At 41.5% G+C, this 16,833-nt stretch overlaps 1 protein-coding gene and 1 long non-coding RNA gene across 3 annotated transcripts in view; one reads left to right on the top strand and one right to left on the bottom strand.

The window, feature by feature from the left end:
• The window catches only part of LOC144061331 (uncharacterized), a 58,794-nt gene that overhangs the window by 5,794 nt on the left and 36,167 nt on the right, over positions 1-16,833 (top strand). The window lies entirely within an intron of this gene.
• The window catches only part of rgs7a (regulator of G protein signaling 7a), a 60,894-nt gene that overhangs the window by 8,825 nt on the left and 35,236 nt on the right, over positions 1-16,833 (bottom strand). The window contains exons 3-13 of the mRNA XM_077581679.1: positions 15,079-15,175; positions 12,539-12,589; positions 9,120-9,226; positions 7,430-7,481; positions 5,441-5,505; positions 5,136-5,212; positions 3,779-3,860; positions 2,385-2,459; positions 2,207-2,305; positions 2,077-2,138; positions 736-846 (exon numbers count right to left, since the gene is read on the bottom strand). Coding sequence (XP_077437805.1) covers positions 736-846; positions 2,077-2,138; positions 2,207-2,305; positions 2,385-2,459; positions 3,779-3,860; positions 5,136-5,212; positions 5,441-5,505; positions 7,430-7,481; positions 9,120-9,226; positions 12,539-12,589; positions 15,079-15,175 — 878 coding nt within the window. The remainder of the gene's footprint in view (positions 1-735; positions 847-2,076; positions 2,139-2,206; positions 2,306-2,384; positions 2,460-3,778; positions 3,861-5,135; positions 5,213-5,440; positions 5,506-7,429; positions 7,482-9,119; positions 9,227-12,538; positions 12,590-15,078; positions 15,176-16,833) is intronic.

The following is a 16,833-nucleotide window of genomic DNA, read 5'->3' as shown; positions in this document are numbered from 1 at the left end:
CTTCTTATCATGTGCGTCAGAAAGAAAGTTCTTTGCTTACAATTGTTTTTTGTCATTGTGTTAAATTAAATTCTATATCTCAAAATTAGTACCAGTTATCGGTATCAAGGCGATACCCAGCCTTATTTCAAGGTATCAGTACCAGCATCGGCCATTTTTTTTGTCACTATTTTATGGCCAGGAATTAGAAATGAGAAAAATAGAAAATTGCCATTCATTTTGTACAATTTAAAGGAAAAATGCTATATTGATATAAATAGCTCTTTCTTTATCTGACATTGTTTGTTTTTTGTTTTTTTTGGGGGGGGGGGGGGTATCCTGTATCAAAAGTACTACTACTCAAATGTAAACACTTGTACTGGGAAGTGCTGTGTTTTCCCCTAGAAGACGGAATAATCATTTTTTTGTGGACTGACCTCTCACTTCCTCACAAGAGAACATCAATCAATAACATCCTGCAATGTTACTTTCAAACCCTTGTGCCGATTATGTGTGCTAATAATCGCGTTCAATGGGCGTATGTCCTCCGACATCGATCATCGCAGGCTCCTGAAGCCGACCCTTCTATTTGCATGATTGGTCGCAGTCGGTGCCCTAATTTGCTCACGTGAAGAGATATCGCAACGGGGGTGGAAGTTCAGAGGTCAAAGCGCTACCTGTTGCACTGACATGAATCAGACAAATATTTTCACGTGGACAGAGATAGTCACGACCGTCTTTCCTTTCTGTGCCCACCTTGCTTCCAGCTCCCACACCGTGGTGTCATCTGAGATCCAGGGGTTGGATGGATCCGGGGGCGTGAGAAAGGGGTCGTATTCGATGTACTGCTCCGTGTAGCCCAGCAAACTATTGGGGAGACACACAAGATACAATGTGTAACTTTTTTTTTTCTTTCAAATGTGTAACTAACTACTGCCTGCACGTCATCTTTTTTGCTTTGGTTAGTGCAGCTCGGCGGGATCGTGGTTAGTGCAGTTGCCTCGACGTTTGGAAGTTCGGGGTTTGAATCTCAGGTTTTATGTTAACAAGAGTAGAGGGACTTAGAAAAAAATTATTTTATTGTACATTTAGAACAGATATAATCGTGAGTTAACTATTGAAGTCATGCGATTAATTACGCTAAAAATTTTTAATCAAATTTAATTTTAATGGTGAAGGACTCTGGTTGGTGGCCTGGTGGGTGATGTCTGGTCGGTGCTGGATTTCACTTTCCTTTCTTTTCTTTGGTCCTTCCTCGGGTCTCCTGACTGTTCGGTTTAGGTGAACGGTATGGGATTTTTAAAATAGGTTTTAGGTGAACTAATGAATACACGCACGCACGCACATACACATAATCACCCACATACAAAAAAAAAAAAAAAAAAGGGGGGAGAGCAATGATGATGACATGTCAAATCGGTAAAATTACCGAATGAACAATACTGAGCTCTCCAGGAAAAAAAAATAAAAAATGAATCACCTGACACCCTACTAAATAAATATATTAAATACTATTGATATTCTGTTATTATGAAACCATGATGAGCTGGAGGAAAAAACGCAAGCAGATTCGGAATCGGCGCAAAAAAATATAATCTACAAATGTTTACTTGCATCTCTGCTTAAAAAAAAAAAAAGAGTTAAAAATATAGATCAGTTTTTATTCATAATGATTTCAGTAATCAATTGAAATAATCATGATTTTTTTTTTTCCTCTAATCGCCTGCCATACTCTCCAATGAGTGTCCATGAGGTAAAAATCCTGAAAACTCAATCAGAGTCAAGATAAGACAACGGATCATATGACATTACGCACGTCACGTTGCCAGGGAGCCGAATTATTACTACTCATGGAAATCCAAGGTAGAGTTTGACAAAAAAAAGGGATTTGACCGTTTGCAAGCATGTACAAGGTCACACAAGCTGACCAATCGTCTCCATTCAGCGAGGAGACGACCGGACTCTCTAATGATGCCACGTCCTCGGGCGGATCGCTCCTCAAGGTCACAAGGGGCGGGCTCATCATTCCGCAACACGTCAGCTGGTTTGAAGCCTCACTAAACACATCGACGGCCGAACTGAACGAAGTTGCCTCACCTCTCCGCCACTTTCGACATTTTCAGTCGATGCCGGTCTAACTGCAATTGCCAAAATGTGATCTGAAAGCAAAGCGGGCAATCGTTAGCCGGCATGGGTTGGCAGCGGGCTGAGCGTGACGTCGGTTCACCTGCTCCTGCAGCTCCTCTTCTGTGGGCTGCTTGGCCTCCGGCGCCGGAGTGTGGGTGGGGCTGTGCGCGCGGATGTCGTTCTGCAGCCCGTACACGGACTGGGACAAGATAAACGGGACATAAATCGGTACGCTGAAGCACGTTATCTTCGAAAAAGCAAGCCAATCGACTGCGCACCTTTCGGGTTTTGTGTGGGTTTTTCATTCTGGAGGACTTCTTAATGTCAACCTCTGTCGTATTCACACATCCAGGCTGGGAAAAAAAAAGAATAGAGAAGAAAGGGAATTAATGAAAGGTTTCATTATTTTCAGCATCTCTTTTGATTCCGTCTCAGCCCGATTCAAAAGGGCAACCATCCACATTCTCTGTTTGTCAAATTAGCGGCGACGTGGAGGGCTTCCGAGACGTCTCCAGGACAATATATCTGACGTTGGCTAATTAAACATTGAATGTGCCAATTCTTCTCTCCGGCAAAGCAAGAGAACCTGGAGGGGACTTAAAGATGGCAACGTCTGTCTGATTGAGTAAGTAGCTCGGATCTCTTCAGGAACAACAGCGTGGAGCCGCTCCGTGTGACCACGTCGGCGTGAAATCTGAATTAATATTGATTATATTGCCCCGAGGATGCATAAATTGAAAGTGTTATTTGCCAATTAAGCAAGAGGCTTGATGCTATTTGAGGACGGCAGCGGCGGAAAGTCTTTAACCTCGGGAGGGGGGAGTAAAAGGCTAATGCTAAGCGAGCATGTGGTTAAAGAGCAACGGTGACGCTGATGTGTTGTGGCACATATGGACTTGGTATTTTGTGCGTGTACGGGGGGATAACATGCCCCTTCGCACTATTCATATGCCACATGCAGGTACCAGATATTACCCATCTATAGATTGTATTCTTATGACGTCACCGAAGCAAACATTAGCGGGCCAGTGAGACGACGCAAAAGCTGAGGAGAGCGCGTGTTGCTATGGAAGTTTACATATTAGGGCCAAGTATAAATATATATTTTTTTTTAGAGAGCGGGGGCAATACTCCAAGAAAAAAACTTTGCGAGAGAAAAAACTCTGAAACTCACGAGAAGTACACGTAGCCTAACATATAAATAACCCGAGATTCTTCGCCTCTAATTCACAAATGATTTCATTAAATGCACACAGCAACCAAATAAAAGCAGAAAGTACACCATCGTTTGACCGTACAGTAGTTGAGCAGAAGACGTCAGTGTTTTGGGATCGAGCCGTCCTACCTAGCATAGCATACGTGAATGTCGTCATGGAATCCGGACCAAACATTTGTCGGTCAAATGTTTGTAATCCAATCAATTCCATTAAGCAAACAGAGTTTCAACATGTGCCACACCAATTGATCTAAACCTTCCCCTTACGTCGTCTTTACACAAGGTATGTTAGAAGAAGCTGAGGATGACGTTGTCAATAACAAAATCACATTTGCGCTGACAAAATGGCGCTGACTCGCGAACTCAATTCATCCCGTGATGCCCGTGAAATATCTCAATAGAAAACATTTGGGATAGTAAAGCAATGTACAAGTGGAGGTTCTTTTTTGCACTCACCACTGGTCTGTGCACGTCCCAGAACGCTCTTTCCTGACTGTCGATAATTTTCCTCTCGATTTTGTCCCTTTTCTTATCCACTCTGAGGGAGGACAAGGAAGACACTTTATCTGCGTGGCTTAGGACGGCACAGATGTGACACAGGACAATTGAACATGTGCTAATGAGGAGCTCAAAGCCCAAATTCCACCAAGCGCTATAGTTCAGTTCATTGGGGTACGATGCAAAAGCTGTAAACGGCCACATATGAGCCACATGTGACATTTTGGAAGGCTTCTGTTTTTTTTTCTGTATTTCAGCGATACAGTACAGAAAGAGACAAGCTTGAAATATTGTCTTCATGAGGAACTAGAACGCATGCCAAGGGCTAAGCCAACATGCTAACCTAAACGTTGTCGATATTATTTTTTTAATGTATTCAGAAAAAGCATTTTGTCTTGTTTCAATAAATTGCTAGGGAGATATGACGTGTATTGTTATAGTCAGGAAATGCAAAATTATAATTATATGGGGGCACGTGAGATTTTAAAAGAATAATTCAAATGCAGCATCCATGCAAAAATGCTTTTAAAATAATTACTAAGTAATGCAAATACTTCAGTAAAATTTGATTGCATTTTATTACATTTTATTGCTTTTATTGTTGCCTGTGCTGTACACTTTCAGATTTATTTTATAAATGTAAAGTGCGTTACAAATAAAATCTATTATTATTATTAAATGTAAGTTCATAAATGTTTTTCAACTTGATTGTCCTAAAGAACCTGAGTCTCCCCACAGCAGAACCGTCAGTCTGTCAACAACAATGGCGGCTAGCCGTGTTGCAGTCGTTTTTGCTTGGCCTCCTTAGCTCGCTTATGCTTTTGCAGCAAAATATTTTGCTTCTTTCTTCCCACGTTCAACAAGCGGCGTTGTACTTGAACCACCCGCCATTGTCACTTCTCCCGCGTTTGTCTTTTTTCCCTGTTGTTTTGATCCACGCAAAGTCATGTTTGTTCTGTTCTTCTTCTACGCTTTCCGTTAACTCCCTGCGGCTGCGCTACAGCGCCACCCCAGACTCGGCATATACATTACAGCCGTTAAACGCTTCTCTGTGTACGAACGAGATTGGTTTGAGGAACAAAGCTGCCAGCTTTGCTTCCGTCTGGACCGGGCCTCAGTGCTCTTGAAGTTGTCCTTAAGTTTACAATATGGCCTTCATTTTCTTTGTGTGGCATTGCTGCGATATTATTTTCACAGCAATGGAAGTGAAGGGCAGGATACAACCACCTGAAGTTTTGAATCGTACTGCGCTAAGATGAACTGAATTGTAGCACTTGGTTGAAACTCAACTATGTAAAACTGTATCTAAACCTACTTTGCTTGTGCTTCTGCTTGCATAAAAATGAACTCCCATTTCCTGGCGAAAGCTCGCTGTAGCCTCGCTAAGCTCTCCTGCAAGTAAAACAAACAAACAGGCAAAAAAAAAAAAAAAGGTTTTGAGGTAATTGGACTGATTATGTTTGCTGCACATGGCGTGTTGTACAGTGCACGGCTGGATAGCGATGCTAATGATGCCTGCTCACACACACACACACACATAAGAAAAACAAACATGCTTCGCTATCAGTGTGAGAGAGAAAGCCGGAAAGTGGCGCGAATGCTAAATGCTCTTTCACTTACCGCCTCGTAGTCTGCAAGCTCCAGACGTGCTTTGTTTTGCATTGTTCTTTTGCAGAGGTAAACAGCTGAGAAGGAAGAGGGAACGAGGTGGGTTAGAGCAGTGGTCCCCAACCACCGAGTACCGGGCCGTGGGTCATTTGGTACCAACAGGAAAAAAAATTGCATTATTTTAATTTTTTTTTCGAAAATGATGTTTTATTTTGAAAAGTGGCCGGATTCTGTCTGTTACATCCGTCTCGCTTGACTTGCTTGAGACATCAACTCTGCCGTTGTTCTGGATGAAAGTCATGGCAGAATACCCCGAGATCGCCACAACAGCACTGAAAACCCTGTTGCCATTTCCGACATCGTATCTGTGTGAAGCTGGGTTTTCTGCAGCGACGGCAACCAAAACCAAATTACGGAGCAGACTGGACCTAAGTAGCACACTTCGGGTATCATTGTCTCCCATAACCCCAAGATGGGACCGTCTCGTTGCAGCAAAACAAGCTCAGGGCTCCCACTGAATTCACTGCTGCTGTGATTAGCGAGTATTTTCATGCACTTTGTTTTTGTGTTGTGTCTTATTTTGAAGGTATGTTTAAACGCTACCATCGCGACCAGAGTGTGTTGCATTGTTTTGGGGCAGAAACGATGTTGCTCATGTGATGTTCTGTTGTTGGTGCGACGTTACGGACACTGTTAATAAAGTTGCACATGATTACACAGTAGATTTACGTTCATTATTATTATAGAGAAAATACCACCGTTTTTTTCTTGTCCTTTTTATTTTGTTTTTATCAGCGAAACCTTTAGATTGGGCCGTGAAAATATTGTCAGACATTAAACCGGTCCGTGGTACAGAAAAGGTTGGGGACCACTGGGTTAGAGGACTGGATCTCAGTTGGGCCTTAAGTGGCCCTGCATTTTACTCATTTAATCCTCTCAACTGCACATTTAAACTGGCCTGTAATTCACAAAGGTCATTGACGGTGCATTGAGCCTATGTTAATCGAGTGAGTGTGTGCGCGTGCCTGACTTTTGATGTCTTTGCGCATTATCATCCTCCCTTCATCCCATTGTAAAATGACCATTAGGTGGCCATTAAGCCCTTAGACTGTTTTTTTAAAATTCAAAAAACATAATTCATCAGTCTGGCGATGGGTCGCTAACATCGCCGTGGCCTACTTCATCTCCCGCTCTGTGACTCCAAACAAGACCAAGCAAAAAAAAAAAAAAAAAAGATAAAAAAAAAACACTGTTGGAATGAATACGCTGCCAAAAGCTCATCTCTGTGTCACCATCAAAATGTTCCTCCTAAATGTGCTCAGCAGGTGCACGCACACAAGCCACGGCTCTGCTTTTAGTCACTGTAATCAGTCTGTCTGATGAAATTAGAGGAGGGCTAAATTCCAATTTAGCTTGTGATACAGTTAAGTCGCTTGTGTTTCGTCCCTGCAACTCTATTGAATATCTATTGCAGAAATGCTCAAACTCTCAAAACAGCCTGCAGAGCGGGAAAGTGCCAAAGCCGTGCCGCACTGAACGCAACTGAATTTTTGAAGTTGAAATTTGAACGGTGTCAATCGGAAGTATCATGTGGGAGTTGTTACACGGCAAAAAAAAGTGTGGAGACTAAAAATCACAATAACATTTTTGCTTCAGCATTCCCACAACAACGTAGCCTGTGGTTGTGATCACTGCTCCAGGGGGACATATTTGCACTTTACATGCCAAGATGTGCTGCTACGGTGTTTTCAGCTCTGGTGACGGCATCTGTCAACATTCGCAAATTTCTTATCTTAATAATGTCATATTTAATTACGTAGCTCGCCATTTCTTTTTTTTATCATTTAATTGGCAAATCGACTTGAGACTTTTAATATACTTGTGATTGTCTTTTCTAATCTTTTTTTTTTATGACTCAATTTAATAAATTGATTAGCGGCAACATCTATCAATATTTGCAAGCAATTTCTCAGCTTAATTGCAATTGTGAACGGTGCTTACCATAGTCTGTGTTTTCTGGTTCCCAGCAGTTTGATGGCCAAAAGTATGGAGTCTGTAAGCACACATATGATAAGAAACGCACATGGAAAAGAAGCCCGAACGTCTCTGACGGAGCACCAAATGGTGTGTTGTCGTGCGGGGAGGGGGAGGCGCACGGGGGGCTCGTATCGGAGCATCATGGCGTCCGTCACGATCAAACATTTTGTCCTATAGGCTGCGTGCATCGCTGAAAGCGCATAAGCTCCTTTTCTGCCAGCGCTCGGCTCGGCGCACTCATGCATCCTGCCCGTCTTCGGGCGACACCGCGCGCAGCTTTCCGATGAGAAAGCCAATCGTGTGAGGAACACAAACAGCCTCCAGCGTTCATTTACATTGATTAGATGTGTAGTGCATGGGAGGCGGAAATCGCTAAAACTGTCAATCCTGCAATTGATGTTCACACAAACGTCGGGCAGATTTAAAAAAAAAAAAATGTATTTTTTTATGAGACCGTATAAATTATTGGACATGCATGTAATTCTTTTTTTTTTTTTCGATTTGACATGTCATCATCATTGCTCTCTTTTTTTATTTTTTATTATTAAACAAAAATAATAATAATACAAAAAGAGAGCAATGATGATGACATGTCAAATCAGAATAATAAAAAAAAAAGACTTACATGTAATTCTAACACAGAGACCTTTAGTCTGTCAACAGTGTGAATACGGATACTACACTAACCACAAATGCACAATGATAGCTGAAAGATGCCTTTTGTTTTAATAAAAGATGTTTCCATATCTTGTAAATATTTCATCAAATGGATCAGACAAAACTTTTGAGTCCTTGTTCAAAAAGTACAGTAAACCCGTAGTGGGGGTAGAGACCGAGGCATGCATTAAATAGTACACAGGTGTCAAACCCAAGCCCACGAAAAGCATTTAAAATGTGTCCACTTCCTGTTTTTTGCAAAAATTTACTTATTTCTTCATTTCACAAGCATTTATTTTTTTTAACCAAAATCCCTTCTTAATCTACAGTACATACATTTCTAATTCCAAACATACAATAATCAAATGAAGGGGCAATTGTGTAATTATGCCATATTATGACGAGATGATTAACAGCCATGACTACAATATAGCCCGTGAGGAAAATAAGTTTGACATCACTGGATTAATGGGAAAATGTAAGTTAAAGGGCTGGGTGTCGATTCTAATTTCCTCAATCGATTCGATTTCGATTCACAAGGGTTCAGTTCGATTCGATTTTCTTCAATTCAATCGCTGGTGATTAATTATGGAACACCAATTTTTTTTTTTAAAGATCCAGACAGTAACTGGTTAAATAATCCAATAATTTTAGATAAAGATTCTGAATGGTCTGAAAGTGCAATAAGTCAGGTCTTTCATTAATATAAAAAAATATATTTTAAATTCATGTGGACAAGAAAACTTGTCCTGCACTCAACAATCCTGCATTAAATCTGGCCTTTATGTTTCTCTATTCTAATCAAATCTTCTCCAGAGGTCAATTTCCAAGGTTTTACATTGTGGAGTTGTGAATGGGATTATACTGAGAGGTGTTCCTAATACAGTAGTACGGCTTCCACACAAACTCTTTGTGTTTAGGAACGAAGGCGTGCGAAAGTGAAATAAATTACAAGCTGCACAAATTGTGATGTGAGGATGTTGCGCCTCGTTCTCACCTGAAACCTGTAGAAAGTGCCGTCGTCTTTAAGTGTGAGGACATGGTCGGAGATGGGAAAGAAGTAACCATGCGCGGCCATCAGCGTTCCGAGGTGAAGAGCCTCAACTGGGAAGAAGAAAAAAGTCAAATACTCCATAACTTTTGTTTTGGACTTTCTGTTGCTTTACACTTAGTAGCATCTTACAATCATCAGTTGGCATATTGGGGGAAAACGATGCCCAGTTGGGACCAGGGTCATTATAGTTTTGGAATTTTCATTTTAGTTAGTTTTTATAAATTTAGTTAGTTTTAGTTTTCAGTGTGGTTCTGTTAGTTTTTATTAGTTTCAGTTAATTAAAAAAAAAATGCAGTTTGTTTAGTTTTAGTTAGTTTCAGTATTAGTTTTTGTTTGAAAAAAAAAAGTGTATTACTTGTATGCAATATTTAATAAACACCCTGGCAAAATGGAAAAAGTAACTCCCTAAATTCTTATCTAGCGTTGCATTTTGTCTGAGTTAAATTTAATAAATTTAAATAAATAAATAAAAATAAATTTAAAATCAAACGTCTTTAAAATCATCCCCCAAGGCTTAACTCATTTGCTCCCAAAAACATATAAAAACGTTCCGTTTTAAATATTGCCATGGTCCCAAAAACGTATGTATACGTTTTTTTTGTGTTTTTTTTTTTTTATGCTAGAACATACATAAGGCTTTGATGCAGCCAGCCTCTGACCTGAAGAGGACGCTTAAAGCAATGGTAGTTATTACAAAAAAAACGGCCAGCAGGTGGCAGAAGAGTATAAGAGATCAACCAGGTCCATGTCACAACAAGCTGTTTAGAAATATACTTTTTTTTTCATGATGAAGGAAGAGACTCATATTACTCAGACTAATATTTCTTTTGGTAGGTTCCATGTTTTTATAGCAATAGTACACAATATTCTATGGGCCTTGCAAAATCAGTCAAAATCCAGTAAAACAGCCAACCCGGCTGCTTCAGTGAAAATGGCTGGGAGTGAATTACCAAAGTTTAAAATGAAGGACATTTTCGCTATAATTATAGTTAGTTTTAGTTTGTTTTGTAAACATACAAAGTAGTCTTAGTTAGTTTTCTTCTTTTTTTTTTTTTTAAATAATTTTTATTTTATTTCGTTAACGAAATTACTTTTTGAATTTGAGTTTTTACGTTAGTTTTCGTTAACTAGAACAGCATTGGTCGCGACTCACACTGATGTATTCATTTCACAATATGTCCACATTATTGCGGTTGCACATGTGCGTCGAATCACACTGACAACGGTCATGTCTCAATTGGCGCCGAACACAAGAAGAAGAGCGCTGACTGATGAGGCCACCTTCATTTTGAAAAGGAGGAGCTCATCAGTCCAATCACCCATGTTGTGCCTAGCTAGGCTGGCCGGCTGCGGGGAAAATCTGCTTCCCTACGGCGCTCGCTCAACCGTCCTTGATTTTAACCCATCGCGTAATGAAAACACGCACGTAACCATCATCATTATCATCCACGTCGTCATCCCGCGCCCTTCACCTGCCGCACATCTCTCGCTGTAACCTTCTAATGATGTCAAAAGCCATCAGTCATGTTCTGCATCATGCCTTTGGCCACCTGTTTGCATCACCACGCGCGGTCCAAACATGTCGTGAAAAGTGTTTTACTCGGACTATTTTAAGCTAAAAAGTCGAAATGTCTGACTACAAATAGGGCGATGGTACAGCTTCATGGGGGTGAATTCTGTTGTTGGGGCACACACAGATGGTTCTGCAGCTGGCACATGTGTGCATGTGTGTGTGTGTGTGTGCAACAGTGGTCCATTCATCAATAAGTGATGACTCATAATTTATTCAAAGCCGTTTACGTATAAACACTTCCCTTCTGTGGTGTAACCTGAAGGATTATATTATGTAATCACCTCTCTGGCGCGCACACACATTTTTAGCTCTTTAGTGTATGCATTATTTTGTGCTCTAATACTGTACAGTCACGCAGGACGATGGATTAGTGGTTAGCGCATCTACCTCAAGGATCTGAGTTTCTGAGCTGGAATCTCTGCTCCGACCTTAAGTATGAAAACATGCGTGAAGGCTCTAAATTTTCCGTAGGTGTGAATGTGATGTTGTTTATGTGTGAGAGAAGTGCCTCTCACCAAAAGTCGGCTCGGATAGAAAATGGAGGGATGGTGATTGTACTCGGTATGAATATTCATGAAAATGTGTGTTGTTTATCAAATAGATGTACAAGAATGAATAACTGTTGACTTGTAGTTCGAGTTGATTAAATGTTGGACAAGGAGTCAAGTTGCCAAGTTTCCTTTTGGTGAAGCACTCCTTACATTTAATCATGTTACCTCTTTGTTGCCAAAATGAAAATGGACTGGAGCCCCATCAAATGGCGTGTGGAAGAGTTTTAGCATCTTCATTATAGCAAAGAGCTTTTGTTATTATTACACATTATACGACCAAGCAGTTTCATTGGACAATAATTACGGCAACAGCGTGTCACATAGATTGTTTGTGTGCATTTTGGTGATAGACGGCAAGATTCGCGATTTCATCCGCAAGCGCATGTGAAATTATAAACGTACTTGTTGTAAAACGCAATTTTATACAGTGTACTGCTACTTTAATTGTATGACTTGGCTACTAATACTTGTCATGTTTCAGTTTTGTGGCGGCTGGGTTTTTGTTTGTTATGGCTGTTCTTGTTGTTTTTGTCTGTGGTTGGTGTTTTTTGTCTCGTGTTCCTGGTTTCTTCCCGTGTCTGGTTAACCACGTACACCTGTGTGTGTCTTCCCTTCCCCAGATGTGTCTCATTAGTCTTGGTGTATTTAGTCTGTTGTGTTTGTCCAGGCTGTGTGGGTGCATTGCCTTATGTTATGTGTGGAAGTGCCTGCGTCAAGTCGTTTTCGCCACAGCCAAGTCGTTTTTGCCACAGCCTAGTCGCTTTCGCCACAGTCAAGTAGCCTTTGTCACAGTCAAGTAGCCTTTGTCACAGTCAAGTAGCCTTTGTCACAGTCAAGTAGCCTTTGTCACAGTCAAGTAGCCTTCGTCACAGCCAAGTAGCCTTTGTCACAGCCAAGTAGCCTTTGTCACAGCCAAGTAGCCTTTGTCACAGCCTAGTAGCCTTCGTCACAGCCTAGTAGCCTTCGTCACAGCCAAGTAGCCTTCGTCACCGCCAAGTCATCATCGGCACAGCTAACCGATGTCGTCCTCGTCACTGCTAACCAAGTCGTCCTCGTCACAGGGTTGTCTGCTCACCGTTCTCCCTATGTTTCATTCAAGTTTCTCATATTGCACTTCATTCCTGTCTCACTGCCTTGCTTGCCCGCATTTGGGTCCACCAAACCTCAACCTCTCACGTCCATCCTGACAATACTACAGCATGTACGCTATGCTTAACGGAGGAGTAATCTTCTCTTACCTTGATCTTCAATGTCTAGATTCTTGATCATCCACTGTACAATATCAGAACCTGAAAGGGCAAATAACAGCATTATCAATACAGCATGAAAACGCAGACATCATCATCGCTACAATTTTTTCTCGAAATGATAGCAACAACACTCTTAACCCTTCCTGCTGTCCATCATCATCACAGCGCATATCAATTCCTCTCGCCTTACACGGCGTGGGCGGATGACATCCCAGCTATTATTTTCTGACAGCCACTTCATAGCCACATCCCGTTAATTGAAATGACCACAGGTACGGCGGCATAATGGAGTGCTTACTAAATACAGTAACAACACAATTGAGGATGACTCACAGCAAACAATTCTTACAGAAGCTTAGCTTTATTATTATGGAGTGGGCTTTAACCAGTACAACCTTTTCTTTTCTTTTTTTTGCTTTAAAGAACTTTACCGCCAACAGTAAATAATATAACCCACTTGAATTATGGTCCTGTTCCATTTATTTTTAAGAGAGCCACGTTGCTGCTATTTATTGTTCAAGTGTATTGTTTTGTTTATTCTCTTTCTTTTTAAGCCTGTCCTGTTCAACTGCTTAGTCATGCAGTATGGTGGAGCTGTATGCCTTTTCACGCTGGAACCATTTTACTAACAGGATAGTTTGATATACCGTACTGCACTACCTCTGTTGTTGTTTGTGTTGAGATTTTATTTTAGAAATGCGGTAAGACAGAATGAGGTTTGAGAGGGGACAGACAGAGAAAATAGAACAGAGCAAAAAGAATAATAATATTAACAAGGAGTTAGATTTGTTTTGCTACAAATGTGGACTGCAAGTAGCAAATGGATAGGATGGCACAGGACAGGGCTAGTAAGAAAGGTAGTATTGCACCCTGTGAGAAAGGGACAAGAGAATAGCAACTAGGACAGAAATGAAAGGGATGTGCTGAGTAGCAAATAGAACAGGATGTGGCCAGACAAGACAGGGTAGAACAGGACAGAGATAGGGAGCCAGACAGTTATATACCCTGGGAGGAAGGGACATGATGAGGAGCAAATAGAACAGGACAAAGGTAGTAGACCAGAATTACACCCTGTGAGGACATGCAGCAAATCGGACAGGACGAAAGGACAGGACAGGGGTTTGAGCCGGGGTGTAATCGACTCTGACTGGACGAGATAAGTAGCAAATAGGACAGGACAGACGGCGTGAGCCAGGCAGTGCTTCACCCTTTGAGTAAGGGATGACGAGTAGTAAAAAGGAGCCGGACGGGACAGGACAAAATAGTGGTAGTAAGCAAAGGCAGTATTACACCGTGTGAAGACAGGAAACAATGAGTAGTAGATAGAACAGGATCATGACAAATGAAATGGCGGCACTAGATTTTTCACAAGACCGTAATTATCATGCCTGATTTACAGTCATTTCACATCAGAGCCGTGCACAGCAAGCACCTTCTGCTCTCTCCCACCCCCGGCCATTTTCCACACCCTATCACAACCTGCGACTTGTGTCATTTTGGTCTAAATATATCTCATAATAAATAAATATATCTTCTGAGCGGTTATTGCTGTCTACCGAGCTGTCAGGTGAGAGTGCGAGAGTGTGAAATGTCAGACGGTCCCCGCGGCTGTCTGTCAGTCTGTCCGCCATTACGTACGCGTTTTAGGCCGTTATTAATGTTTGCTTGGTTCCTGTTTCCCTTGTGGCCTCTTGCGTCCCCAGAGAACCGGAGAAGCTTTTTACATGGATTACCATCATTAGCGCAAACCCTGTTTTCACACTGTCACACATGACTTACTTCTCCGACAGCAAGCTTAAACGTGATGTGTAAGGTAATCTTCAAACAAGACCTGATTAATATGGCGCCTGATATGACCGAGATTTGCGCGTGCGTGCAAGAGCCGAGCTGACTATTTTAGAAGCAGGTTGTTACATTGCTCGTTAATAAAGTGAGGGCAAACCTGTGTGGTGAAAAAAATAGCTAACAAAAAAGAGACTAATGGATACAAGATGTGTTTGTGTTTGTTGACTGTGCACTTGCTTAAAATAGCATAGAAAATATGCTTGTGCACATTTTGAAAGAACAAGGCCCTCACGGGAAGGAGAGAAGTGCATGGTAGGTTTGGACTACAATATAAATGGTTCATTAGTAACACTAAAAGGTTAAAAGCATTAAGCTTAAATTGAGTAAGTGTTCATAATTGACCTGCTATTAATCTGTGGCTACAGAATGGAAAAGCATGTTGAAGAGTCTTTACTTGCATTAGAGGTTCACATTAGAAGATACAGAATAATATATGACAGTACAAAGTGTAGAGTTTGTTTTATCCCGCTCCACTTCTCATCCCGGTGTCTTATTGCTGCCATTCTGCCATTGCTGGATTGCCAGAAGTTTGGCGTGTTTTGTTTGGTGAGAAACAAAGGAGTTGACTGGCTGTGTGCTTTGCGGGTGGGAGCCCAGCAGGTGAACGGATGACAAGAGGAGCGCAAGGTGAGGAGCACCGGCTGCGCACAATCAGACCACAGAGGTTGAGATGAGAGCCTCACCTGAAAAAACACTGGGGATCTTGGTGAGGAAACTTTTGACTGTTCGGATCGGGATGCCATTTTTCTCCGCCTGCATACGCTTTATTACTTGCTCCATCTGGAGAGAAGCAGTGGGAAAGAAGAGGCAACATTTGAGAGGATGGCGTGGATTATACTTAAAAAAAACACACAAGGAAAATCACACAAACACGAAGATACTTCCTGGAGTAATACTAAAACACATTCGCACCTACACAGTAAATTCTGTAGAGTAAATTTGACTCTATTTAGAGTGGGACAAAATAGACTCCGTTTTAGAGTAATATTTACACTTGGAAAAGCGTAAAATAAAGAATTGGAGGGGAAAAAATCAATAAAAGTCATTTAAGAGTTGAGGAAGGAACTCACAACCTTCAGCTTGGTTGACAGCCGAGATACTCCCTGAGCCGCGCAGCTCCTGTTGTGCGTTAACATATCGCTCGTGTCAGATGGAATCTTCCAAACTCCCAAGAGACCAAAAACATCGCGTCTCCTCTTGGAGATAAGCAGTCAGTAGGAGGGGCATAGCTCAGGTGGTAGCGGGGCAGTCTCCCAAGCTGAAGGTCATGAGATCGTTCCTCAAACCTTGAGTGACTTTTTCCCCCTCAATTCTTTATTTTACTCTCTTTCAAGTGTAAATATTAGCCTACTCTAAAACTGAATCTATTTGGTCGCACTCAAAATAAAGTCAAATTTACTCTAATTGGAGTCAAATTTACTCAACAGAATTTACTGTGTATGGACAATATAGAGTCTTTCATTTGGAGTGTCGCGAAAGCTAGAGAACATGCAAACTTCACACAGGAAGGCCCGGAGTTGGGAATTGAACCTTCAACCCAAAATTATAATTCACCAAAACTAACTAAGTAACTAAAACTAGTAATTTTGGTTCGCGAAATTAAATAGACTTGTTTTCTTTTCTTGAATTCCACAAAACACCGCACTGTCCTGAAAATCAAACTAATATTCTCGCACCCCCTACAAAATGAGTGCCATTTGACAGTGACGCAAATCTATTGTAAATTTCAGATAAGCAAACTATCAAGTCTAACCTTTCACACCATCATGTTGTCTCATGCCAGCCGCTCCATTTGGGAAGCCCTGCTTTATGACCTCGTTCATATGCGGATAGCTCATCAGGAGCAATTGCTGTCTGAGAGTCATCCATAAGGACTCTTGAAATAGAATGCTTTGGCACCGTCTTGGGTTCAAGCACCCGTCTTTGTGATTGCTGCCAGCCACTTTACCACCTGAACCCCAGACATGGCTCAATCATGTCTGCAGGTCACAGGCTGGGGCGGACCATGTCTGCGACTAACAATTGTTGCTGTCATATTCTTAGCTGCACTCTACCAAAAAAAAGAAAGTGTTCTTTGGTGCTGTCAAGTGGACAATCCTGTCATTCTCCATCACCGTATATTTTGTGTCTGGTAGGAGGCGCAGATGCGGCAATTCAGACCGATTTTAGTTCTTCAGTGTGCTTGACTGAGTGACAAATTTAAATCGCACCGGGAAACAAATGACGTACGCGTTCAAGCATTTTTGCATGCGTCAAGGTGACAGAAGAGTTATGGGAGTTTTGTGAAGGGTGCGTGGCCTTGAATTAAGTGCCAAGAAACTCAAATGATGAATGAATTATAAATACAGACCACAGCACATAAAAAGGGAATTACTCAATCAAGGGTTGCACTACTCCCCCCCCCCCCCCCCCCCTCAATCTTAAATTGTCATCTGACT

Source organism: Vanacampus margaritifer, chromosome 12 (genome assembly GCF_051991255.1).
Source record: "Vanacampus margaritifer isolate UIUO_Vmar chromosome 12, RoL_Vmar_1.0, whole genome shotgun sequence".
NCBI classification, from domain to species: domain Eukaryota; kingdom Metazoa; phylum Chordata; class Actinopteri; order Syngnathiformes; family Syngnathidae; genus Vanacampus; species Vanacampus margaritifer.
The sequence above is the reverse complement of the archived record's forward strand: the minus strand, read 5'-3'. Positions and strand labels throughout refer to the sequence as shown.